At 35.8% G+C, this 26,636-nt stretch overlaps 1 protein-coding gene across 1 annotated transcript in view; it reads left to right on the top strand.

Annotated features, from left to right (window-relative positions):
• The first annotated feature begins 2,490 nt into the window (after positions 1-2,490).
• THEMIS (thymocyte selection associated) overlaps positions 2,491-26,636 on the top strand; it is a 200,730-nt gene continuing 176,584 nt past the window's right edge. The window contains exon 1 of the mRNA XM_023512802.1: positions 2,491-2,731. Within this exon, the coding sequence (XP_023368570.1) occupies positions 2,641-2,731 (91 nt within the window). The 5' untranslated portion in view covers positions 2,491-2,640. The remainder of the gene's footprint in view (positions 2,732-26,636) is intronic.

Here is a 26,636-nt window from a genome sequence, read left to right as displayed (position 1 = left end):
GTTTTGTTGCTTGGTATGTTAGGGAATTTTTATTTTCAATTATATCACAACCATTTGTCAAATAAAATATTTTTCCTACTGCTTTGGAATTTCATCATTTTGAAATAGGGTAACTTACTTTATAAGTCTATATTTTTTTCTGAGTTCTTATTGATCTGACTGTCACAACTCCTCTAATCTGCTGTTTTAATGACTAAACTTTAATAATCATCTTACCACTCCATGGTTCAAGTACCATCTTCTCAATATACCGCTGTCAGTGTTATCTTGGCTGTTCATATCACGGTAGCTTGGCCTGCAGTGTCAGAAGTGATCACAATCTGGACTACAACAGTAGCAATGGGAACACAGAGAAGGGATAAGAGTGCGTGGTGTTGAAGATTGCCAGCTATGGGGCCTGATGAATTTGGTGGCTGGAGACAAGATGGCCCCTCACATGACCATGAACCTTCTGGCCTGGGAAACTGAGAGACTGATCGAGAATATAAAAGAAGCAGTTTGTCACAGAGAAGGAGGGTCATCTGTAAAAAGTGAAGAAAAAGACATAGCACAGGCAATAAGAGCTGGGTGATATCATGCTACTTGTTCTTTTGGCTACTAGGATAGAAATTTGACTTGGGGTATTTATTTAAAAAAAAATTAAGTGGGGCCATGCGTGGATTCGTGCTTGTAATCTTAGCACTCTTGGGAGGCTGAGGAGGGTGGATTGCTTGAGCTCAGGATTTTGAGGCCAGCCTGAGCAAGAGAGAGACCCTGTCTCTACTAAAATAAAGAATAATTAGTCGGGTTGGATGCCTATAGTCCCAGTTACTCAGGAGGCTGAAGCAGGAGGATCACCTGAACACAGGAGTCTGAGGTTGCTGTGAGCTAGGCCGAGATGCCAGGGCACTCTAGCCTGGGGCAACAGAGAGAGATTCAGTCTCAGATTATGAGACTGATGTGCTGCTGGCTGCACATCGTAAGCAAAGCCTCACGCTTGTATAAGATATCAAATCACATTTGTTCTATCTAGCATCAATGCTAATGGATGTACGATTTTTAAAGAAGAGTCTGCAGCAGCCTTCTTCATATATTTAACCAGGTGAAATGCAGTGGTAGGCTGCAAACAACCTCAACTTGGGAGGAAGGGTGCAGAAACAAACTGAACAGTTTGGAGGGTTTTAGGACAAAAGAGTTGCACGTGAGGAAGTGGAATCTACTGATGAAGAAAACCTCTTGATGTGGCCAACCATAAGTTCTAGTTTAGTAAAGAAAGAAAGAAAAGCCAGGCAGGTGATTGCAAGTGTCAGATATAATTTATGAAGAGTTGAAAGAGTTTTGTAAGCTCTGTATCAGAATAAGGCAGTATTTTTCTTTGTAGGTCATTTACACAAAGAGTAGGATAGAGCTAGCACGTCCTTTGACCCTCTCTATCTGGCTCATGCGTGCTGCAGCCTCAGGCCAAAACAGTGCACAGGCAGCCTGGAGTTCAATGGATGAGGACAACGCGAGGCTTCTTAGCAACTTTCAGGTGAGTACATACCAACCAATAGTCCTTTATTGACCCTTTAAGAGACTTAGGAGATATCACCTTGAACGGCAAATGCTAGCGCTAAAACCTTCTTCCAGTTAAATATAGACAGCAGAAGGTTTTTTAACAGATTGATTTTCATGAGCCTTCTGCATCCTTCGACTTTGGGAATTCACACCCTCCTCCACCTACCCCAAACCCCAAAACTCAGCCCACAAGAACAAAATTGGAGAATTTTGGACTGGGAAGCAATTATAAGACTTACTTGCCTCCTGATTTTTCTTCATTTCATAAATGAGACAAATGAAGATCAGTGAAGACAAAGTTGAAGTAAGTCACCTTGCATCAAAAGCAGAGCTCAACCCAGAAAACCCAGGTTTCCTATCAGCCGATTTAGATACCTTCCCCGCAGCGTGGAGACCGAAATATTCATTTTACTATATTAATTTACTGTATCACTTTGTGTGCTCTACCCCTACCTTACCTTCCTTGAAGATTCAGCAAAATTTTTAATGTGGAAGAATAAAAAGTGGTTTCGATACTCTCTCCGGAGTCTCAGATTTCTAAAAAGAGCTGACGCGAAGCACTTTTATAACCAAATTTAATATAAGAGCACTGAGAGTATGCAAATAAGGCACAAAGCCAAACTTCGGAAATGAACTAGAGAGATAATGAATTCAAGTCGTGCCATTTGTAAGATTAGACTTTTAGTCCCGCGTTGCTGGTTGTTTTTGGTGGACAAGCCCCCGGCCCCTCCGACCCTAGTCTGGCCACTCGTATAGATCCTCAGCTCAGCTCCCCAGGACGGGGCAAGCCGGTTACCCAGTCTCATTCAGCGTTTGTTCTGACTTGCTCACCCCACCCCCATCCTGTTCTGCTTCACTGTCAGAAGGAAATTAAGCCACAATGCGAACAAAAAAAGCTGCAACACCTTTTCTCTCCTGCCTCCTTCCTCCCTCCTCACTGCCCTTACCACATAGAGCTACTCCACCCCAGTCTGGCCCCCGTGGCCCATCCCTGCCTGGCTGCTGGAAGAAGGATGAGCAGGGACTGCAGCTGCAGACAAGAGACCCCCTAGGAACCACACTCTTCTGTAAGTACCTGGTCTGCGCACAACTCAAGCCGGAGCAATGGCATCATCTCTGGAAGAATTCATCCATTCACTCGACCTCAGGACCCTCCCCAGGGTCTTGGAAATCCAGTCTGGCATCTACTTTGAAGGTAAGCACTCTTCAACCTTTTAGTTGGTGACAATGTACTTGCAGAGTGCATATTCTTGGGGATTTGAAGGGGGAAATTTTAATAGAGAATATATGAGTTCTGTGAAAGAAAAGATGATTGCGAAAGAAAGTAGTCAACTGACTGATGAATGGTCAAGATCCAACAGATTTGGAGAAGAGAGAAACTAGATGGGACTCTGCAATGGGCAGAGATAAAGAACTGACTGAACCTTTTTGAGATTTTGTAGGTCTTCAGTAGTTCAAAATGAAAGGTGCATTATTTCTGCCTGTTCTTTGAAATTGTAATCAAGATTAACAAGTTTAAAGTTATTGAAATTTAGGGGGCAGGAAGGCAGAGTGGGGGGAAAAAGTTATTGAAACTTATGTTAAAAACATAAAATTTAGTTTTTCTTAAAAAAAAGCAACTATCAAAAACACACTGTTTACAAAGAAATATTTTCAAGGATTTCCCAAACTCTTAACCATTTCTAAATATTGCTTACTGTTAATGTTCTCTCTCTGTTGTGGCCTAACTCCTAATACCTCAAATAAAGATAATTTTTATGTGAAGATATAGAAATAAATTACCAACAAGGTAATTTTTTAAAAGTCAGAGTTCAGTTTGAATTCTGGAATAGTGAGTTTTTGTGTTACTTACTTGTTAATTCAGGTAAAAGAATATGACAACCTCTAACATACACGCTGGAATCTTTTAATGGTTAGGTTGATCAAACACAACACAGAGATGCATTTTCTAGAGAAGTGTACACTTGTTTTTTTTAGGATAGAGAAGTATAATTTTATTTTATATTAGAGAGAGGGAAGAGAGTGAAGGGAAAAGATGAGAAAGAGAGCGCGAAGGGAGCAGCGAGCAGGGAGTCTGGGTAAGTGTACATTTCTGGTCACAAGAGTGGGGGAATTGAAGCAGTAGCAGGGCCAGGGTCGGGTCCAGACAAACTACTGGGAAATGACTTAAAGAACTGTTGGTAAGCAAGTTCCATTCATAGACAAAAGAATGAATTAGTTATAATGACAAACTCCAGCTCTAGTTTACATGCACACGTGCTTGTGATGAATTGGTCCAGGTTGTTATCAGTTTAGCATGGGGCTTTATTTAATTCATTTGCAGACTAATTATATGGAATGAGACCATGTTTTGCCCTGTATATAATGATATAAATGTCCCTATTCTAAGCTAGCTCTAAATGATTTTTGTCTCATGGTTTGTGCTCTTGAGGTTTTGTGTAAAAAGGTCTTTCTTCATGTCAAGGTTACGTGGCTATTCTTCTATATTGTTTTATATCAACCTTACAGTTTTCTATTTTATGTCTAATTTTTAGTCTGTGTAGGATACCTTGCTATGAAGTATACAGGCATCTGGTTTTAGTTTTCTCTGTACAATACACCTGATTTCCAAGCACCATTTGCTAATCTGGTTCTCCTTTCTCCAGCAATTTATATTATTATGTTGTCTCCCTTTAAGACATATGCTCACATCTGTATCAGCTTCTCTTTAAAATATTTCTTCTATTCTGTTAGTCTATTTTTTCTTGTTTGAAAATCACAGTATTTTTGTAACTGTGGATTTGAAATAAGTGTTACTATAAAGACAACGTGTAGACCAGTGCCCTATTTTTACTCTCTTTTCTTTTCTAACTTGACTTATCTATTCATAGATTATGAAAATGTTTTTGTGGATGCATAATAATTGTACATATTTGTGGGGTGCATGCAATGTTTTGACACAATGTGTAATGACCAAATCAGGGCATCAGGGATGTCCATCACCTCAAACATTTATCACTTCTTTGTGTTAAGAATATTCTGATTCTATTCTAATTATTTTGAGACACACAATTACTTATATGCAATTACAGTTAACCATAATTGCCCTATTGTGCTGCTGAATACCAGATCATATTCATCTATCTAATTGCATTTTTGTATTTATAACCCAGCCCTGGTAACCATCCTTCTAACTCTCTACCTTCATAAGTTCAGTATTTTTAGCTCTCCCATGTGAGAGAGTATATGATACTTGTTTTTCTGTGCCTGCCTTATTTCACTTAACATAATGCCCTCCAGTTCCATCCAGAAGAGATTACTTCTTTTTTTAGGATATAGACGTATAATTTTATTTTATATTAGAGAAAGAAAAGAGAGGGAAGGGAAAAGATGAGAAAGAGAGCGAAGGGAGCAGAGAGCAGAGAGTCCGGGTAAGTGTACATTTCTGGTCACAGGAGTGGTGGAATTGAAGCAGAAATGACAAGATTTCATTCTTTTTTCTGGTTGGATAGTATTCTGTTGTGCAGATGTACCACATTTTCATTATCCATTCATCTGTTAAGGAACACTTAGGTTGATTCCATATCTAGGCAAATGTGAGTAGTGCTTCAGTAAACATGGATGTGCAGACAACTCTTTGACATGGTGATTTATTTTGGATGGATACCCAATGGTGTAATTTCTGGATCATATTGTAATTCTATTATTTAGTCATTTCAGTAACCTCCATCTGGTATTTTTTGTCTTTTGATGAAAGCTGTTTTAAGTGAGGGTGACATAATAGCTTATTGTGACTTTTCCGATAATTTTTTTTAATTGATTCTCTAAGAAATCCAGTTGGGATTTTTTCATTGCATTGATTTTATAGATTAATTTGGGAAGAACTAATTTTTTATATTGTCTTAAGAAAGAACATGGTATGTCTCCCCATGTGTCCAGACCATTTTCTTCCTATTTCACTACAACTATATTATACTTCAATTAAGAGGGGAATAAAAGCAATACCTTGATGAATTTTCACAAGTTAGCACATGCATGACTGCTACCCTGGTCAAGAAATAGAAAGTATTCTAGAAGCGTCTTCTTGTGTCCTTTTTCAGCCATTATCTATCATCTTCCCTGAGATAACTGTCATCATTACTTTTATCCACTTATGAACTTTATATAAACAGAAAATTTCTTTTCCAATTGACATTTATGTTTAACATTCTACTTTTAAAATTAATCTCTATTGTTTTATATAGTTTATTCATTCTCAGTAGGCATAATATTCCATTGGATGAATATACTATAATTTGTTTGTTCATTCTATTGCTGATGGACATTTAGATGGCTTTCAGTTTTGAGTTGTTACCAGTGATGTTGCCATGAACATTCTTGCACGTGTGTGCTCATGTGTATATTCATTCAATACAATGTAAAAATAAGTGGAATTTCTATGCCATGTGATATGTATACATATATATGTATATATGTGTGTGCGTATGTATATATTCAGCCTTGGCGGAAAATGCAAAACAAGTTTGCTAAATAGTAATTCCATTCTCAACAGCAGTATATGAGAGTTCCAATTAGTTCACATGCCTAGTAACACTTGATATTATCAGTCTTTTGAATTGTAGTCATTTTGGTAAGAAAATGGGGGTGACACATGGTTTAGTTTTCATCTCCCTGATGACTAATGAAATACAATAACTTTTTATATATGTATGGGTCTTTTGGAGATCATCTGTTATGAAGAGATAGTTCATATCTCTTATTCATTTTTCTGTTGTATTTTTTATGTTTTGTGATTGATTTGATACAGCTTTTGTACGTATTTGGGATACTGACCATTTTGTTAGCTTTCTGTTATAAATGTCCTCTCTTAGTCTAGGAGCTTAACATTTCATTTTCTTAATGGTGTCTTTAAATGGGCAGAAGCTTTTAATTTTAGTGTTAGTGTAGTCAATTTTTAATTATTTCTCTTTTTCTGTATTGGCAAAGAAATTTTTCTTTACCCTAACTTTAATAAAATATTCCCTATTATCTTTTAGAAATTCTAATTCTATCATTTACTCTCACCTTCTTATTTGCAATCTACTTGAAATTGAGGGGGGTTTAAAATTATTTTTTATTTTTTATTTTTGCAAGTTTTGACTGGGTTGGGTTTGAACCCACCACCTCCACCTACTCCTTTAAGCCACAGGCACCGCCCGGAATTGAGGGGCTTTTTGTATATGATTTGATGTTGAAGCTAACATTTATTTTTTTCTTCTATAGAGCTAACTGGTGCAGTGACATTTATTGAAAAATTGTCTTTTCCCTATGATTTTCCTCACAAACAGTATCTATACATGCCTATGTCTTTTTCTGTAGCGTCTATTCCACTCAACTAATTGCTATTCTTCTATCAATTTCACTTGTCTTAATTAATGTAGATTTGCAACATCTAATATATAATTTATATAATATATAATAATATGCTGTAGAACTGTGGTTCTGAAACTTGGTTGCGTATTAGAAATACTTGTATTGTTTTTAAGACATAAATGCCTGGATCTTTCCTCAAGAGATAAGGATTTAATTATGTAAGGTAAGTCATCCCTATCAGGTTATTGGATTCAACAGCTGTTGATGGTTATAAATGCAACCAAATTTGAGAACTTATTTACATAGAATAAATTCTCCTAGTGTATTATGCTCCTTCAACTTTGATACTTTGAATTTTCATATACACTTTAGAATTAACTTATCAACTTCCACAAAAGTTCTCTTGGAATTTTGATTAGCCATGCATTGGGTTGGAGAAAATTGGCTCATTTAAATTAAGTCTTCTGATTCATTAACCTGGTATAGTTCTCTAGTTATATAGATCTATTTCATTTCCGTTAATACATTTTATATTTTTTTTGGTAGGAGATCTTACACATTGTTTCCAGACTTATTCTGTTATTTTACTTTTTCATGTAATTATAAATATCTTTAAAAGATCTCATTTTCTCTTTGTTGTGCTTATTGAATATTTCTTCAGTTTACTATGGATTTTTGTGTATACATTTGTGCTGTTTATTAGTATTGATTGATTTTACTTTTCTTCTCCAATGCTTGTGCCTTTTCTTCTATTAAAGCACTGGTTAGTCCTTCTAGTATAATATTGAATAGAGGTAATGCTAAAGGTCCTCCTTTTATCACTCACAACCTACAGGGAAAAATTTTTAGTTATTCACTATTAAATATGTATGTTTTAAGTTAAAGAAGTTTCTAGTTTTATAACCATCATTAAAATTATGAGTAAATGCCTAATTTTTATGAAGTATTATTTTCTGTAACTTTTATGATGATTACGATTTTTTCTTTTACATTTGCTTTTTGAATATTAATTAAACAAGCCTCTACTTATGGAATAAAACCAATTGCATCTTATATCACTGAATTTGGTTTACTAATTTTTTGTATCTTTATATTGACTTATAATTTTTATTTCTTACAATATCCTAGCCAGGCTTTAGTATCAAGTTATGCTGAACTTCTAGAACTTCTTGAGTAAAGTTTTTTGTTAATTATTCTAAAGATTTTGAATAGATTTGGCTTTATTTCCTATTTAAATATTTAGTACAATCTCCAATGATGCCATTCTTAGCTGAGATTTCTAATACAGAAATTTGTAAATTATGACTCAAATTTGTTAATATCAAAGTCTTCCTACTCATGAGCATAGTTTATCTCTCATTTAAAAAAGAGAAAAAGTGAACAAAACATCTAGATCACTAATTGCAGTTTTTAAAAAACATCTCCTTAGAGCTCTTATATATCCTAGCCTAGTTCCTAGAATGCCCCCCCATATTCATATATTTCGTTATGTGTACACAGATTGCTATATTGAATTATGTCAGATTTCTTCTGTTTTCCCATTGGTTATCACAGAAGTAGAAAATGTAATTAAATATTATTAATAATATTGGTGAATTCTTTTATTAATGCTAATAGTTTATATATTTTTTCGTTCATTTCCTTAGTAGATATTGTTATTAGAAAACATTGACTTGTGTCTTTTGCCTACTAATCATTATCACTGTTTTTTCTTACCTTTGTAGAGCAGGCCAGGGCCTCTAGTATTAAGTTAAGCAACGGTGGAAATCCTTGTTTTATTCCTAATCATGAGGAAAATCATCTAAAATTCCTCCATTATATGTAATGTCCTAAATTTTAGTATTTAACATTCACTAAAATAAGGACGTTCCTGCCTATTCTTTTCTTTCTAGGGGTTTTCATAATAAATAAGTATTGAGTTTAATGCTAGTCCATCACTGATTAAGATCATCATGTAATTTGCTCTTTTTAGTCTGTCTGTAGGAATTACTTTTAAAGATTTTTCAAATGTAAAGAATCCTTTCATATTATTCGTATGTATTTGAAATACAATAAAGGTATTTGATATTATATTTTGAATTTTTGCATTTGATTTTAATCGAAATCAACCTACAGACTTTTCTGTTTTATACTTAAGACAACACTAGCTTCTTGACATTAGCTACGTGGATTTTGTTGTTTTCTATTTTCTGAGGTAATTTTCCAAAAATAGGCCTTAAAATCTCCTTTAAAATTTGTTAGAACTCTCCTGCAAGACCTGCTTAATATAAACTCTGTGGAAAGAACCCATAATTTCATTCTGTTAATATCCTCTATTTTTTATTCCTTTAATTGACTTCTGACTTGATCTTCATTTTTTCTCTGTTTCCTATCTTGCATATTTTCAAGCTTCCTATGTTGAATCAGTAGTCATTTTAAAAACATTCTTTTGCTTCTTGATTAATGTGTTAAAAGCTATCATTTTTTTCTAATTACTTTTGGCTGTTTCTCATAAATTTTGCCTTGTAACATTTTCATGATTACTCAGTTCTAATTACCATTTATTTCTTTTTAAATCCAAAAGCTATGTATTTTATTCATATGCTAATCATATAGGATTTAGTATAGCTATGCTTCTGTTTTAATTAATAATTTTATTGTATTTTGTTAGAAAGTGGTAGCCTGTATTATGGTGTTTCTTTGAAATTCATTGAGGTTTCCTTTACTTTATGGTATGAAGCATGTCCGACTTTGGAAATATTTCATGTATGCTCAAAAATAGCAGACGTTATTTTTGATATAACATCTTTCTGTTTATACCACATAGCTTGAGTTCTTAATTGTTTTGTTCAGATCTTTGCTCTCACTGCTTACTTTTTTTCATATGCTTCATCTATAATTTTATAGAGGATTCTGTTAAAACTACTTTAGCAATTGTCCATTTATCTAGTTCATGATTTCTTTTGTTTCATCTTATTTTTTTGAGACTGAGTTGTTGCGTATGTTTAGAAGGGTTACATCTTTTAACTTTGTTATTATCATCTCTTTTCCTTGATGATTTTTTTCATGGTACTGTTTTGCCAGATAATATTACTACTCCACTTTCCTTTGGTATGTCCTTTTCTAAGCATTTGTTTCTAATATTTTGGTCTCCTTTCTGTTTTAAGTGCATCCTCTTTCTTTCTTGTACCATGGCAGACAGTGGAACCAGGTTCTGTGAATGGTGATGACTTCATGACAGAAGATTTTGGGGGAAGGGAGGCTTCAGGGAATTTGAACAAGGCTTATGTCAAGTAATGTGAGGTTCAGTGGTATCAGATTGAATAGTTCCAATTGACAACCACAGTGTTAACCGGTAACATGCTCAATAACTTGTTACTCCATTACTTATTATTTTAGGAGGCTAAGTTGCCCTACTTATGTGAAGTGCAGAGCTGTGGGTTATAACCTCAAGATTCTGCTTCCTAGGTACAATTACAAATAAGAGATGATTCTATGGTAAACTTAGAACAGTCAATATTTGCTTTTCTACTTTGTTAAGAAAAATAGGCTTCATTATAACTCTGAGAGTTGATGTGAAGAGTAACTGAGAGACTGTTTAGAAAGTACTTAACCAAAATGACTGGCCATCACAATCATGCAGTAATTAATAGCTATTATTATTGTTATCTCAGTGTTTGTACATTGTGAAGAAGACTGGCCAACCATTTCCGAAAAGTGAAACAGAATCTGTTTGAATTTCTCTACTGCTTCATACGCCAACTTACGTTGAATGTGAAGAAAACTAGTAACAATTAGAAGATTAACAATAAAACATTTAAACAAATTAACAATATTAAATTAGGAACTTTAAAAGTAAAAAAATATTAAATTTATAAAATAAAAACTTTTTATTAGAAAAAAGCCCTAAATACATAAATATAGAAGAAAGACAAACTCTGAACTAGGATAAATTTTATAGTATAATAGCAAATATTCTGAGTGTATAACAATTACCAAATAACATTAAACAAAAGTGAATATAAAATTTATATAAGCAAAAGATATTAAAGGAAGTTTATGCCATAATAAACTTAAACACTTTAGATCTCCTCACAAAAACTGCAGGTGAAACAATAAGTCATAATTTACCTTTTAGGTCATAGTTACTAAAAGGATTTGAAAACCCACTATGGGTATGAATGTGCAGAAAGGAAGTAAGGCAGAGCTGGTTGTTTGTAAACTGTTACCAACTGTCTAGGTGGCAGTTGGGTAATCTGAGTCAACATATAAAAATGTGTATAAATAACTTCTAGAAATTAAAGTATAATTACAAAAAGCAAAAATAATGGTTAAACTACTAATTAAATACACATATAAGCATTTTTTACAGACGAACATTAAGCCTAAGCATGGAATAGCTTACATACATTTCAATAATCAATTTTATTGATCAAGGGTCTAGAATTATGGTTGGGAAAAAAGTAAAGCCCTTCCCTTCTTGGAGCTTATATTTTAGTGGATAGGACAAATGACAAACAAATAATAATTTAAAATATACACAAGTGTCATGAAGAATTAAATAGAGAGTAAAGTGAAGTGAGGAGAGAGGGGAACTTTTTTAATAAGGTAACAATGGCAGATAATCTCTGAAGAGATGAAATTTGAGCACAGGCTGAATAAGCTGAGGAAATGAGCCTTTATCACATCTAGAAGCAGCACATTCCTGCTGATGACAGAGCAAGTATACAGAGCTTAAGAGCCTGCTTCATCTGGATAAAAACAAGGAGGAGGTCAGTGGTGCTGGAACCGGTGCAGCATGAAGCTTAGTGACACATAGCATGGTGCACATGGGGCTGGGGAAAGGGTGGAGCCTGTAAGGTAAGATGGTCTGTGGAGGCCACTCTCAGGAAGTAATTTTGCAGCAGAACCCATTTTTCTCGCACAAAAGCTGTTAACTTTATTATAAGATATTAACTACTCAGTCAAGGAAGAGCTGGGTTCAAGTGTTTCAGAGTGAACAGATAGGGCAAACACCTGGAGACCCAAAGGAGCTTAGTCTGTTGGAGACAGATAAACAATATCCCCGCAGGATAAGTCAAATGAGAAGAGGTTTAAGGATGGAGAGAGCATTCCAAAGACTGTGGATATTATAAGAAATACCAAAGACCAGTCTGAGCCAGGAGATAGACAGGACCTGATGGCCATTTTAGGAAGGTCACTGACTGGTGAGGGGAGAACAGATACTGGGGAGTAAAAACCAGAATGAGGAGGCACAGAAGAGAAAATGGCACCCTTAGTTTGAAGAAAATGAGCAGTGCAGGAGATGTTTTAGAGATAGAAATGTCACGACTTTCTAATGGATATAGTGTGAGGAAATGAGAAGGCTAAGGAATGAATCCAAGTATTTTAACCTGAACCACTGGGCAAATGTCTGTGCATTTGATGAAGTTGTGAAGACCATGGGAAGATGTGATTTGGTGAGAAAAGCAAAAGTTCTGTTTTGAACGTGTTCAATATAAATATCTATTATTCAACCAAGTAGAAATTTAAAGTAGGCAATTGAAAAGCCAATTTTGGTCCCAAAAGAGACTCATGGCTGAATGCCCCATCTGTAACTTAACTGATCCAGACTTCATTTGGTCAAAGACCTCACCAATTAAAAAAAAAATAGGATGTATCCTTTATATATGTATTTCTTTATTGATATTTTTGTTCATTCTAAGGCATATAAATAATAAAAATTACAAAAGATAAAGAAAGTTAATATTTTAAGCAATTTACATTGTCATTAAGAATACAAACACATTTTTCCCTCCAAAAGCTGTTAACTTTTTAATAAAATACTAACATTTTTTCAGTTGATAAATTATAATTGTACATATTTACAGGGCACATGTGACATTTTGATGCATGCATACAGTGTGCAATGATTAAATCAGGATAATTAGGACACAGGCTACCTCAAACATTTATTATTTCTCTGGGGAACATTCCAAATCTTCACCTCTAGCTATTTTGAAACATAGAATAACTTATACTAACTCTACTGTGCTAGTAAATATTAGATAGTGAATACTATTACTATCAAATATTATTAATATTGAACACTAGTCCTTCCCTTTCAAATTTTTAGCTCTCACAAATGAATGAGAACATATTAACTATTAATTGATTTTTAGTGAAAGCATTTTTGCTGAAAATTACTGGAAATACTTAAATCTTTTGTTACTGAATATTACAATATTTTTGAAAATGTTGATTAAAAACCAGGTATTACAGAGATTCGAATTATTCTAATTTAATTTATTTTAGTTTTGAATGATAGCATTAAAGACACCTCAAAAAGATCCAGTATGCTCTATTTGTAATCTGCAAATGGAGCAGGTTTACCATTAATGTTTGTGGCTATCACTCTGTATGTAAAACAATCTTCATAAGACTACCCCCTGCAAAATCTTGGGTGTTTGGCAGATTTTCGTTAGAGTGGGACACCTCATGAGCTGTGGGGCACTTGTGCTGAAACTAGGGAGGTGGGGAGTCACAAAAGAACAGAGACTTGCCCCTTTAAGGTAAGAGCATAGCTCAGAACACACAATACCGACCAGTATCCTGGAACCCCAGCTCTGTGGTGGGTGACTGGGCTCCCCACCAGGCTCCTGCAACCACCAGCCTCAGTGGTGACTCCTGCCTGGCTCCTGAGACCTGAGACCTGTGGCCTGTGACTGCTGACTCCCACCCAGCTCCTGTGACGCATGTGGCCCACAGCCAGCGACTCCTGGCCAGCTCCTGTGACCATGTCTTGCTGCCAGCAACTCCTGCCTGGCTCCTGCAATCCCTGAAGCCCTCAAGGCTGACAACTCTGCTCTCTGACTTCCTGCCCAGCTTCTGCGGCCTATGGGGTCAGTGGCTCTGCCCTCAGGTTCCTGTGACCCTTACAGTGGTGGTAATGCCCTCTGGATCTCTGTTGGCTCCTGCGACCTGCACACAGAAGTACTTCAGACCAAGGGCACCACCCCTGACAGTGGTCAGCTCCACAGTCCCTCCCACTGAGGTCAAATTGAGCTGCCAGTGGACCTCTGCTGCCTAGATGCTGAAGACCTTTTGAACGCTCCCATCTGATTGGTGTTTGTGTTGACTAGGACATTTGGTTTGGAACTCTTGACCTGGGCCGATCACCTGGGGACCCACAAAGGTTATACCCTGGTTGTGTTGTTATGGGAGTGTGGGATCCTCCCCTTCCAGTTGTCACCTGTGGGGGGGGGCAGGGTGTCTTAGTTGCATGTATATCTCCACAGCTGAGATTTCAGCCCAAAGCCATTGATTCACTAGGATTGGACAGAGACTAGCTGAATACCAGTCAGTACCATGTATCCCCACCACCAAGCCAGACCCCACAGTTTCAAGCTTTAGTTCTGAATGGGACCTTCATAAAGCTCTAAGGGAAAAGTTGCAATCACTAGTTCCAGTTCTTTGGTAAAGGGCTGATTAATTACAACTCCAGGAGCCCTCAATTCAATTTCACCTTGCTAGCTTCTCTAGCCAAATGGTGAAAAATAATCATGGGGTGGAATCGGTGGAAAAACTCTGGCAACATGAATAATCAGAGTAGATCTACTCCCCCAAGGAATGACAAAGGAGACACAACAGAAGATCCCATTCATAAACAAATGGATAAGATGTTAAATATCAAATTCAGAATTTGAATTGCAAATAAGATTAATAGAATGGAGGTAAAGGCGAAATTAGAAATTCAAAGAGCAATTCAAAAGTTGTCTGAAGAATTCAATAAATTCAAAGACAAAATCACTAAAGATTTTGGCACATTGAGGCAGGAACTGGCAGCCTTCAAAGATTTGAGAAATACAGTAGAATCCCTTAGTAACAGAATGGAGCAGGCAGAAGAAAGGATCTCTAACATTGAAGACAAAGCTTTTGAATGCTTCCAAATGCTCAAAGAGGAAGAGAAGTGGAGAGCAGAACAGATCATTCCCTGAAAGAATTATGGGACCACTCCACAAGAGCAAACATTCGCCTCATAGGAATCCTTCATAGAATTCCTATGAAGGATGATCTGAAAGGCACAGATACTCTACTCCAAGAGATAATTAAGGAGAATTTCCCAAGCATGGCAAGAGATACTGAAATTCAGATAGCAGACAGAATCATAACCTCAGCACAACTTAACCCAAATAAAGCATGTTCTAGACACATTGTAATTAACTTCACCAAAGTTAATATAAAGGAGAAAATACTGCAAGCAGCCAGATGTAAGAAAACCATAACTTACAAGGAGAAGAATATTAGAATGACTGCAGATTTCTCTCCTGAAACTTTTTAAGCCAGAAGAGGATGGTCATTGACCTTCAATCTCCCAAAACAAAACAACTTTCAGCCCAGGTTCCTGTATCCAGCTGAACTGAGCTTCATTTACGATGGAGAAGTTAAATACCTTAATGACATACATACATTGAAGAAATTTGAATAACCAAACCAGCTCTTCAGGCTATCCTCACACCCATCCTCCATAATGACCAGCACAATGCTCTACCACCAAAGTAAACTCACTCTGAAATTCCTAACCAAAACCCAATTTCCACAGTGGTGAAAAGATTCAAAATGTCCACTGGATTTTCAAAAAACCTGACACCCAAATACTACCAGGCTTATCAATACTCTCAATTTATGTGAACAACTTAAACTGTCCTCTTAAGAGGCAGGGGTTGGCTGACTGGATACAAAAACTCAAGCCAGATATCTGCTGCATACAAGAATCTCATCGTACCTTAAAGGATAAATATAGACTCAGGGTGAAGGGATGGGCATTTGTAATCCAGGCAAATGGAAATCAGAAAAAGGCAGGGGTGGAAATTTTATTAGCAGATACACTAGGCTTTAAACCAACAAAAGTAAGGAAGACAAGGATGGTCACTTCATATTTGTTAAGGTAAACACTCAACATGATGAGATGTCAATTATTGACATTTATGCACCCAACCAGAATGCTCCTCAATTTATAAGGGAGATCCTAACAGACATGAGCAATTTAATATCTTCCCGAACCATAATAGTTAAAGATTTTAACACCCCTTTGGCAGTGTTGGATAGATCTCCAAAAAGAAACTAAGCAAAGAAATTTTAGACTTAAACTTCACCATACAACAATTGAATTTAACAGATATCTACAGAACATTTCATCCTAACAAAACTGAATACACATTTTTCTCATCAGCCTATGGAATACCCTCCAAAATTGATCACATCTTAGATCACAAGTCTAACCTCAGCAAATTTAAAAGTATAGAAATTATTCCTTGTATTTTCTTGGATCATCACGTAATAAAAGTTAAAGTCACCAATAACAGGTATCTGCATACTCATACAAAGAGACAGAAACTAAATAACCTTATGCTGAATGATAGCTGAATTATAGATGAGATTAAGAAGGAAATTGCCAAACTTTTGGAACGAAATGACAATGAAGACATGAATTATCAGAACCTGTGGGATACTGCAAAGGCAGTCCTAAGAGGCAAATTTATAGTGTTATAAGCCTTCCTTGAGAGAATGGAAAGCGAGGAAGTCAATAACTTAATGGGACATCTTAAGCAACTGGAAAAGCATGAAGATTCCAATCCCAAACCCAGCAGAAGGAAAGAAATAATTAAAATTGAGCAGAATCAAATGAAATAAAAAACAAAAGAATTATTCAAAAGATCAATGAATCAAAAAGTTGGTATTTTGAAAAATTCAACAAAATTGATTACCATTGGCCAACCTAACCGAAAATAGAAAATTAAAGTCCATAATATCATCAATCAGAAATGACAAAGGCAAAATAACAACAGACACCTCAGAAATTCAAATAATCCTTAATGAATACTACAAAAAACTTTATTCTTAGAAATATGAAAATCTGAAAGAAATTGACTGATACTTTAATTTCTTTGAGATTTTGGAAGCATGCCAACTTCCTAGATTTAATCAGAAATAATTGGAAATGCTGAACAGACCTATATCAAGTACTGAAATAGAATCAACCATATGAAATCTCCCAAAAAAGAAGAGTCTGTGAGCAGATGGCTTCACATCAGAATTCTTCCAAACCTTTAGAAGTAACTAGTACCTATATTACTTAACCTTTTCCAAAACATCAAAAAAGAAGTAATACTTCCTAACACATTCTATGAAGCAAATATCACCCTGATCTCCAAAACGGGAAAAGACCCCAAAAGAAAAGAAAACTAGAGACCTATATCTTTAATAAATACAGATGCAAAAATATTCAATAAGATCCTAGCAAACAGAATCAAGCAATATATCAAATTATACACCATGACCAAGTGGGTTTTATTTATTTATTTTTTGAGACAGAGTTTCGTTATGTCACCTTCCGTAGAGTACTGTGGCATCACAGCTCACAGCAACCTCCAACTCCTGGGCTTAAGTGATTCTATTACCTCAGCCTCTCAAGTAGCTGGGACTAATGGCACCCGCCACAATGCCTGGCTATTTTTTGATTGTAGTTGTCATTGTTTGGCAGACCCAGGGTAGATTTACCTGCCAGCTCTGGTGTATGTGGCTGGAGCCTTAGCTTGAGCTACAGGTGCCGAGCTAACCAAGTGGGTTTTATCCCAGGGTCTCAAGGTTGGTTCGATATACCTAAGTCTATAAATATAATACATCACATAAACAAACTAAAAAACAAAAACCATATGATTCTCTCAATAGATGCAGAAAAATATTTCTTAGAAATGATCAAGGAATACAGTAGCATCTCAGGATACAAAATCAGTACTCATAAATCAGTAGCTTTTATATATACCAATAATAGTCAAGCCAAAAAAACAGTCAAGGACTGTATTCCCTTTATAGTTGGGCCAAAGAAAATGAAATATTTGGGAATTTACCTAAAAAATGATGTGAAAGAGCTCTATAAAGAGAATTATGAAACTCTGAGAAAAGAAATAGCTGAAGATGTTAACAAATGCAAAAACATACCATGCTCATGGCTAGGAATAATCAACATTGTTAAAATGTCTGTATTACCCAAATAAGTTACAAATTTAATGCAATCCCTATAAAAGCACCATAGTTATACTTTAAAGATCTGGACAAAATAGTACTTTTTTTATGTGGAACCAGAAAAAACCTCAAATAGCCAAGACATTACTCAGAAATAAAAACAAATCAGGAGGAATTATGCTACCAGACTTCAAACTATACTACAAATCTATAGTGATTAAAACAGTGTGGTATTGGCACAAAAACAGAGAGGTATATGTATGGAACAGAATTGAGAACCAAGAGATGAACCCAGACACTTATTGTCATTTGATCTTTGATAAGCCCATCAAAAATATAAATTGGGGGAAATATTCCCAATTGGTGCTAGGAGAATTGGCTGGCAACTTGTAGAAGACTGAAACTGGACCCACATCTTTCACCATTAACAAAAATTGACTCTCACTGGATAAAAGATTTAAACTTAAGACATGAAACTATGAAGATTCTTGGAGAGGGTGTAGGAGGCACACTTGAAGAAATTGACCTGAGAGAATATTTTATGAGGAAGACCCCCCCGGGCAATTGAAGCAACACCAAAAATACATTACTAGGATCTGATCAAACTCAAAAGCTTCTGGATAGCCAAGAACACAGTAAATAAAGCAAGCAGACAGTCCTCAGAATGGGACAGGATATTTGCAGTTTATGCTTCTGACAAAGGTTTGCTAACCAGAATCCACAGAGAACTCAAATTTATTAATAAGAAAAGAACAAGTAATCCCATTTCATTTTGGGCAAGGGACTTGAACAAAAGTTTCTTTGAAGAAGATAGGCACATGGCCTACAGACACATGAAAAAATACTCATCATCCTTAATCATCAGAGAAATGCAAAGCAAAACCAGTTTCAGATATCATCTAACTCCCATAAGAGTGGTTCACATAACAAAATCCCCAAACTACAGATGTTGGCATGGATATGGAGAAGAGGGAACACTTCTGCCCTGCTGGTGAGAATGCAAGCTAATATGTCCTTTTTGGAAAGAAGTATGGAGAATACTCAGGGATCTAAAAGTATACCTGCCATTTGATTCTGCAATTCCTCTACTAGGTGTATATCCAAAAGACCAAAAATCACTTTATAACAAAGATATTGGCAGCAGATTCATTGCAGCTCAATTCATAATAGCCAAGTCATGGAAAAAGCCCACATGCCATCGATCCATGAATGGATTAATAAACTGTGGTATATGTACACCATGGAATACTATGCAGCCTTTAAAAAGATGGAGACTTTACCTCTTTTACAATTACATGGATGGAGCTGGAACATATCCTACTTAGTAAAGTATCTTAAGAATGGAATAAAAAATATCCTGGACAGCACCTATGGCTCAAAGGAGTAAGGCGCTGAAGGCACTGGCCCCATATGCCAGAGGTGGTGGGTTCAAACCCAGCCCTGGCCTAAAACTTCCAAAAACTTCTATATATTTGTGTATATATATATATATATATATATCCCGTGTCCTCATTACTATTATGAAACCAGTTCACAATCACTCACACTTTAATATGAAGAATAGATCACAACTATGGCCCAAGATGAAGGAGAGAGGAGTGGGGAAAGGTCAGATCAAGGGAGGGTGAATGGTGGGATCACACCTATGGTGCATAATGCAAGGGTACATGTTGGATCTATTAGTATAGAGTATAATTGTCTTAACACCATAACTAAGTAAACAAGATGAGGTATATATTAACCAGTGTGATGTAAGTGTTCCTAATCTATATGAAATCAGCACATGTACCCCATAAATGCATTAATGTATACATAATCTATATGTTTATGACTTAATAAAAATATAATCTTCATAAATTTGATTTTGGCAGTTTCATTAGGTAGCAAACGTATGCGGTTGATGACAAGTTTGCACTAGTAGGAGACATAACCCTGTGTTATTTTCTTATTGATAGCCTCTGCGGCCTTCAATTCTAAAGTGTCTTTGTAGGCATATTGCAAAGTTATTGTCTATTTTGTGAGAGCTAGTATAGTTAAAATTAGATTATAGCAAATCTTAAATCAACTTAACTCGACACATATAAACTCCATTATGTGGTAGTATATTCAAAGTAAATGAATGAGTTGGGGTAATTCTTTTAACTCATTCTTTTGAATTCCCAATCCTGTCTCAATATTTCATGTAGTGTACATGTCACATGGCCATCTAAGGTAGAGGACTTTTTAATATTAAATGTTAGTAAGCTTAAAATTAAATATTTCTGCTAAATACTAGAATAGTTTAGTTTTCTTATATGTCTTATGTAGAAATGAATATGATGTTTAATGTGAATATGATATCTAATATTTTTTCTCTTAGTTCACATCTTATAATACTCTTTAGCATATGTAGCCCACTTTAGAGATCCCATTTAGGCAATGATGTAATTGCCATCCTAAATCCTCTCAGATTAAAGCTCTGGCTTTAATCATAGATAAATTTAAGTCATAGGTAAATTGCTCTGTGCTACATGTCATCTTTGATTCTTTAAAAGAGCAGTTCAGAAACAAGGAACAAGTCTGAGAAATTAAAAAAATAATTGGTGTTATCTATTTCAGTTTAGTCTTACTTTGAGTACATGGTGTTATTGGAGTTCCAGATCTGTTGTGGTTAGATGACTTGCATTAGCAGATGTAATGAGAGCAGATGTACCATGTGTCATGTGGGGGGCAGATGCCTTAAAAACCTGTTCATAATTTAACATATTTCACCTTGGTAGACTAGGTAAAAAATGAAACTATAAGCAGGTCGGACTGCAATGTGACTACGGCCAGCAGAATCCTTGTCCTCATCCACCTCTGTTGGATGAGTAGTGGGATATACCTCACTGCATAAATCCCTGAGATTTTGAGGTTATCTTTCCATTACTTAAACTTTCCTCACTGAAAAAATGGTATCAGGGAGATATCATAAGTCATAATATAACTTGTAATAATTATCATAACTGGGACTAAACTTACCTATTCAATAAAATTAGACACCAGAGGTATTCTGGAGAGAGTCATATAATGTCAGGAAAATTTCTTAGGTAATAGTGTTAACATGCATTCATAAGAAATGATTTCACCACTCTCAATTTGGGAAACATTGTCTGTTACTCATTTAACTCCTGTCTATAGTGCCAACATTACCACTGTTTGCTTCATACATGTAAGCATTTTGGGTGATGATTTAACTGTTTGGCAAAATTTGGTTATTTGTATTGTCACATTAACCTAAAATAAAAATAGTAAATAAGTAAACCAATACCAGGAATTAAGGAGGGTTTATCATTATAGATCCTATAGACATTAAAATGCAAAAGAAAAAAACTGGCAAAAAAAGTTGGTTTGTATTATGATCTTTTTGGTAAGCTGAATATTCAAAAAATTATTTTTTTCCTTTATAAAAATATATGTGCATGGTTGTGGCATAATGGCTCACATTTTTAATACTCACACTTTAGGAGACCAAGTCAAGAGGAATTGCTTGAGGCCAAGAGTTCAAGATCAGCCTGGGCAAGATAGCAAGACCCTGTCTGTAAAAACATAGAGGGTGCTGAAACAATGTCTACACATTTTTAGAAAGGAAAACATTTTATTAAAATTGTAAAAGCCAATGTATACCTATAACAAAAGAAGAATAAAGTCACATTTGGCCTCTGTAATTAAAAGAGGTGCTCTCTCACTCTCTATAGATACAGGGTGTCCATCAAGTTCACGTGCAATTTACTGGGTTAGAGTACTTTAAATTACACACGAACTTTATGTCCATCCCATATAATATAATATATAGGACATAGATAAGATCTCTAAAAAGGTGTACACATTTTTTGGCACCCCTGTATATACAGAGGGTGCTAAAAGCATGTATACACGTGTTAAGGAAGGAAAAAACTGTACTAAAAGTGTAATATCAACATATACTGATAACAGAGATGAATACAAGTCATGTTTGAGCACCTCTGGTAATTGCAGAAGTCAAATGTGACTTGAGCATTACAACATTAATACATATTTTTCCTTTTGTAAAATGTGGATTTTTTTTTTTTGGCACACTGTGTGTGTGTGTGTGTGTGTGTGTGTGTGTGTGTAAAATAAATAAATAAATGAAAACACATACCCATGGTTGGCAATTTGATAATCTCAGAAGCACAAAATTACCTATAATTTTACCAGAGAATACTGTTGAATATTGTTAACATTTTAATGTATTCTCTTCTAATTTTTATGAAAGTATGAATTAACTTTTTTTTTTTTTTTTGGAGACAGAGTCTCACTCAGTTGTCCTGGGGTTGAGTGTCATGGCATCATAGCTCACAGCAACTTCAGAGTCAGGCACAAGCGATCCTTTTGCCTCAGCCTCCCAACTAACTAGGACTGCAAGCACCGGCCACAATGCCTGGCTATTTTTAGAGACTGGGTCTCTCTCTTGCTCAGGCTGGTCTCCAACTCCTAAGCTCAGACAATCCACTCTCCTCAGCCTCCCAGAGTGCTAGGATTCCAGGCGTGAGCCACTGTGCCTGGCCATAAAGTATCAATTAACTTTTAAAAAGAGAAAATTGATGCCCAAATTCCTTTCCCCCATGCTGTATCCAGAATCTCACAACTTCCCACAACTTTAATCTAGCCCCTTGGTTTAAGCCATTGTAATTTAATTGCCAGGATTACAAAAAGCTTCACCTAAATAGTCTTTCTCCTTCTACTCTTTTATTCCTGAAGTCTATTCTCAACACAGCTTCCAGAGTCATGCTTTTAAAATATATGTCAGATCAATCATGTCCCTCTTCTACGGAAACCCCTTTCCAACCTCTCCATATTTTCTCAAAATAAAAAACACAATACAAAATACAATGGGTGACAAGGCCCTAAATTGTCTCTCATTATTGATCGGAGTTTATTGTTTACTAATCTTCTAGTCACACTAGCTTCACTAGTCCTCAAACTTAAGGACATTCTCCTGCCTTAAAGCTTTGGTCATACTCTGCCTTTGGGCTGGAAAACTCTTTTTCCAGACATCAATTCAACTAACTCCCTGTTCTCTGAGGCTTACCTTGACCATCTATTTATACTTGCAATTTTCCTCTCCCCCTTCCCTTCATTCATCCACATTCTGTTTTCATTTTCTTTTATATCAAAGCATCTAGCCCTTTCTCACACAGAAGTCACTATTTATTGCCTATTTTTCTGTTCTCTTCCATTGGATTTTTCTTAAAACATTTCGAGGTATAATTTTTGTATCATAAAATTTAGCCACTATAACTATGCAATTGAATAGCATACTATATTATGTAATCTTCAATATGTGGCTTCCTTCACTTGGCATGTTTTATGGTTCATTGATGTTGTAGCAGGTGTCAGTATTTTGTTCTTTTTTTACTGCTGAATAGTATTTCATTTTATGGATATACCACATTTGTTTATCTGACATGATTTGAAGGATACTCAGATTCTTCGTGCTTGGAGATATTATGATCAGTGTGCCGTTTGACATTCTGACCAATAACATAGTAGGATCCCGGCTTCTCCACATCCTCATTAAAGCTTGGTGCAGCCTGTGTTCTTGTATTATAGCAAGTGGTATCTCATTGCATTTTTAATTTTTATTTTCCTAATAACTAATGATTTTGAGCACTTTTTTCTCTGCCTGTTAGCAATTTATTTCTCTATTTGTCTTCTTTATCTTTCTCTCTTTTTTTTTGAGTCAGAGTTGCACTCTGTTACCTCAGGCTAGAGTGCCATGTTGTCAGTCTGGTTCAAAGTGACCTCAGACTCTTGGGTTCAAGTGATCCTCCCCTGCCTCAGCATCCCGAGTAGCTGGGACTTCAGGCATCCACCACAACAGGCTAATTTTTCTTTTTTTAGTAGAGATGGCGTCTCACTCTGCTTAGGTTGATCTTGAACTCCTGAACTCAAGGTATCTTCCCACCTCCGCCTCCCAGAGTCATTACAGGTGTGAGACACTGCACCTAACATTCTCTTTCTTTCTGTCTCTCCCTCCTTTTTTTTTGTTTTGTTTTGTTTTTAAAGAAACAGTGTGTCACTCTCTCGCCCAGACAGGAGCACGGTAGCATGATCATAGCTCACTGTAGCCCCCCACTCCTGGGCTCAAGTAATCTTCCCTTAGTTGGAACAACAGCTGAGAGCCAACATGCCTGACTGATAAAATGCCTCCTTGAATTTTTAATTGCGTTGTTTGTCATCTTATTACTAAGTTATAAGCAGTCATTATGCATCCTGGAGATCTGATTTGCAAACACTTTTTGATAAGGCAGTTTGCAAATATTTTCTTCCCTTTTATGGTTTGCATTTTCATTTATAATGCACCCATTCATAATAAAAAACTATTAAAGCAAAAGTTTTAAGTTTTAATAAAATCCATTTATCTTTTTTTTTTCCTTTAGAACTTATGCTTTTGAAATCATGTTGTCTAACCAAAGTCTCAAAAATTTCTTCCATGTTTTAATGCGGGGGGTAGGGGAATGTGGTTCCCAATATTATCCTCATGTTTCCTGATTTTCTAGAAGGACTCATAAAACACACAAAAACTGTTATACTCAGGGTTACGGTTGATTACTGGGAAAGCATACAGATTAAAGTCAGAAAAGGGAAAAAGTGTAGAGTTAGGAGAAACCAGGTGTGAGTTGCCAGTTATCCTCTCCCAGCAGAGACACGTGACCACTGCTTAATTCCCCTAGCAATGACATGTGACAACATGTACAAAGCAGTTTCAACTGAGACGCTCACCCATGCTTTTGTGTCCAGAGGACAGACATGTATATGTGGAGTGACATGTGACTGACTTCAGTGACTCAGTTTCCAGGCCCTTTAGAGGTCAAATTGATATAGCGAAGCTCAGGACGCTTGGTGAACAGAAACATAAATTTACCATAAGTTCGCTATTAGCCTAAATTGTGTGATATGGCCCAAGGTCCCACCTGTAAGCACTCTTATCCAGCAGAATATTCCAGGGTGTAGAGGTTTTCTCTTAGAAGCCCATCAAAGGCTAGTTCTTTTAAAAGTGTGGGTTCCGAGCAGCCTGAACCCATGGAATGAACCTTTTACTGCACAGTATTCTTTTAGACGAAATATCTTATACTTAGGTCTATGATGCATTTTGAGTGTGCCATAATTTTCTAAATCCTTAAACCCAAGTCCTGAAAGAATTAACCAGCTTTGCACCCATTTACATAGAATTCTGGGAATGACCCATTTGGAAAAGTCTTGCCCTGGTTGAAAGAAGTGAGGTCATTGGCAAAACAGATAATCTGGTTCCAAGCTGAAGGAACATCTTTAGCGAAGTGTGATTGTTGGCATATTTGAATAATGAGACATTGAAACTGGAAGGAGAGAATGAATGATTAGAAATGATATCAGAAATAAAAATGTCAGAGAACTATCCATGATTTGGTGGGGCAAAAATATCCAATGGGGAACGTGGAGATACAAATCTGAATTAGCCCAACACACCTAAAACATTTCTAGAACTTATTTCTTAACTATACATTTAGAGAGCAGGAGCCATTTACTTTCACTGTTTGTCAAGAAGAAAAATGTTGGTGAAACCACACATCTATTTGCAAAAGTCAAAGCATATTTGTGCTGAGCCCCAAAATGTGATGCTCTAAATGTTCCTTCTAGCAATTTTTAAATGCCAAGAAGACATTTTTTTTCCCTCTTAAGAGTTAAGATTTTTAAGTGCCATATTTTGGATAGATTAAATGTTATCCTATTTCTTGTTCCTGTAAAAATCACACTAAAATTATGAAAATTGTTTTAAAAAATTGTATATCTACATTTCTTCATTCCTTACTTCTTTCCTTTCTTCTTCCTTGCTTATTTACTTACACAAAATAAATAAAATATGATCTTTGTCCTTAAGGACTCCATTGATGGGCAAAAGGAGATTGCTTTTTTTTTTAAACCAGTATTTATAATACAATGTAAGAAGTGCTATAATTGACATAGACTATTTAGAGAATACAGGAGGGGTATTACTCACCACCCAGGAAAGTCAGAGAAAACTAAATGAGAAGCAGTAATGTTGCTGGGGCTTACAACCTAAATAGAAGATGACCAGGTAAATAAGAAACTTTCAGAGTGAGAGAAAACTATTCAGGTCTACTTTTAGTTCCCTAAGTGTTCTCCAAACCTCTTTTCAAAAGGGATGTATTAACTTGCATTTCCATCAGGAGTGCAAAGGTGTTCCCTTCTCTCCACATCCATGCCAATATCTGTAGTTTTGGGATTTCGTTATGTGGACTACTCTTACTGGAGTTTGATGATATCTCAAAGTGGTTTTTATTTGCATTTCTCTGATGATTAAGATGATGAACATTTTTTCATGTGTCTGTATGCCATGTGCCTGTCTTCTTCAGAGGAGCTTTTGTTCAAGTCCCTTGCCCACAATGAAATGGAATCACTTGTTCTTTTCTTATTAATTAGTTTGATTTCTCTGTGGATTCTAGTTATCAAACTTGTGTCAGAAACATAACTAGCATATATCTTTTCCCATTTTGAAGACTGTCTGCTTGCTTTACTTACCGTGTTATTGACTGTTCAGAAGCTTTTTAGTTTGATCAGATCCCAGTAATATATTTTTGGTGTTGCTTCAATTGCCATGAGGGTCCTCCTTGTAAAATATACTCCCAGGCCAATTTCTGTAAGTGTTTACCCTACCCTCTCTTCTAGTATCTTTATAGAATGGAATAAAATTGAAAACATTCCCACTCAGATCTGGAACTAGACAAGGATGCCCACTGTCTCCT

Source organism: Otolemur garnettii, unplaced genomic scaffold, assembly GCF_000181295.1.
Source record: "Otolemur garnettii isolate 467f Iridium unplaced genomic scaffold, OtoGar3 scaffold00002, whole genome shotgun sequence".
In the NCBI taxonomy this organism is placed as follows: Eukaryota; Metazoa; Chordata; class Mammalia; order Primates; family Galagidae; genus Otolemur; species Otolemur garnettii.
This window is presented reverse-complemented; position numbering and strand designations above follow the sequence as displayed.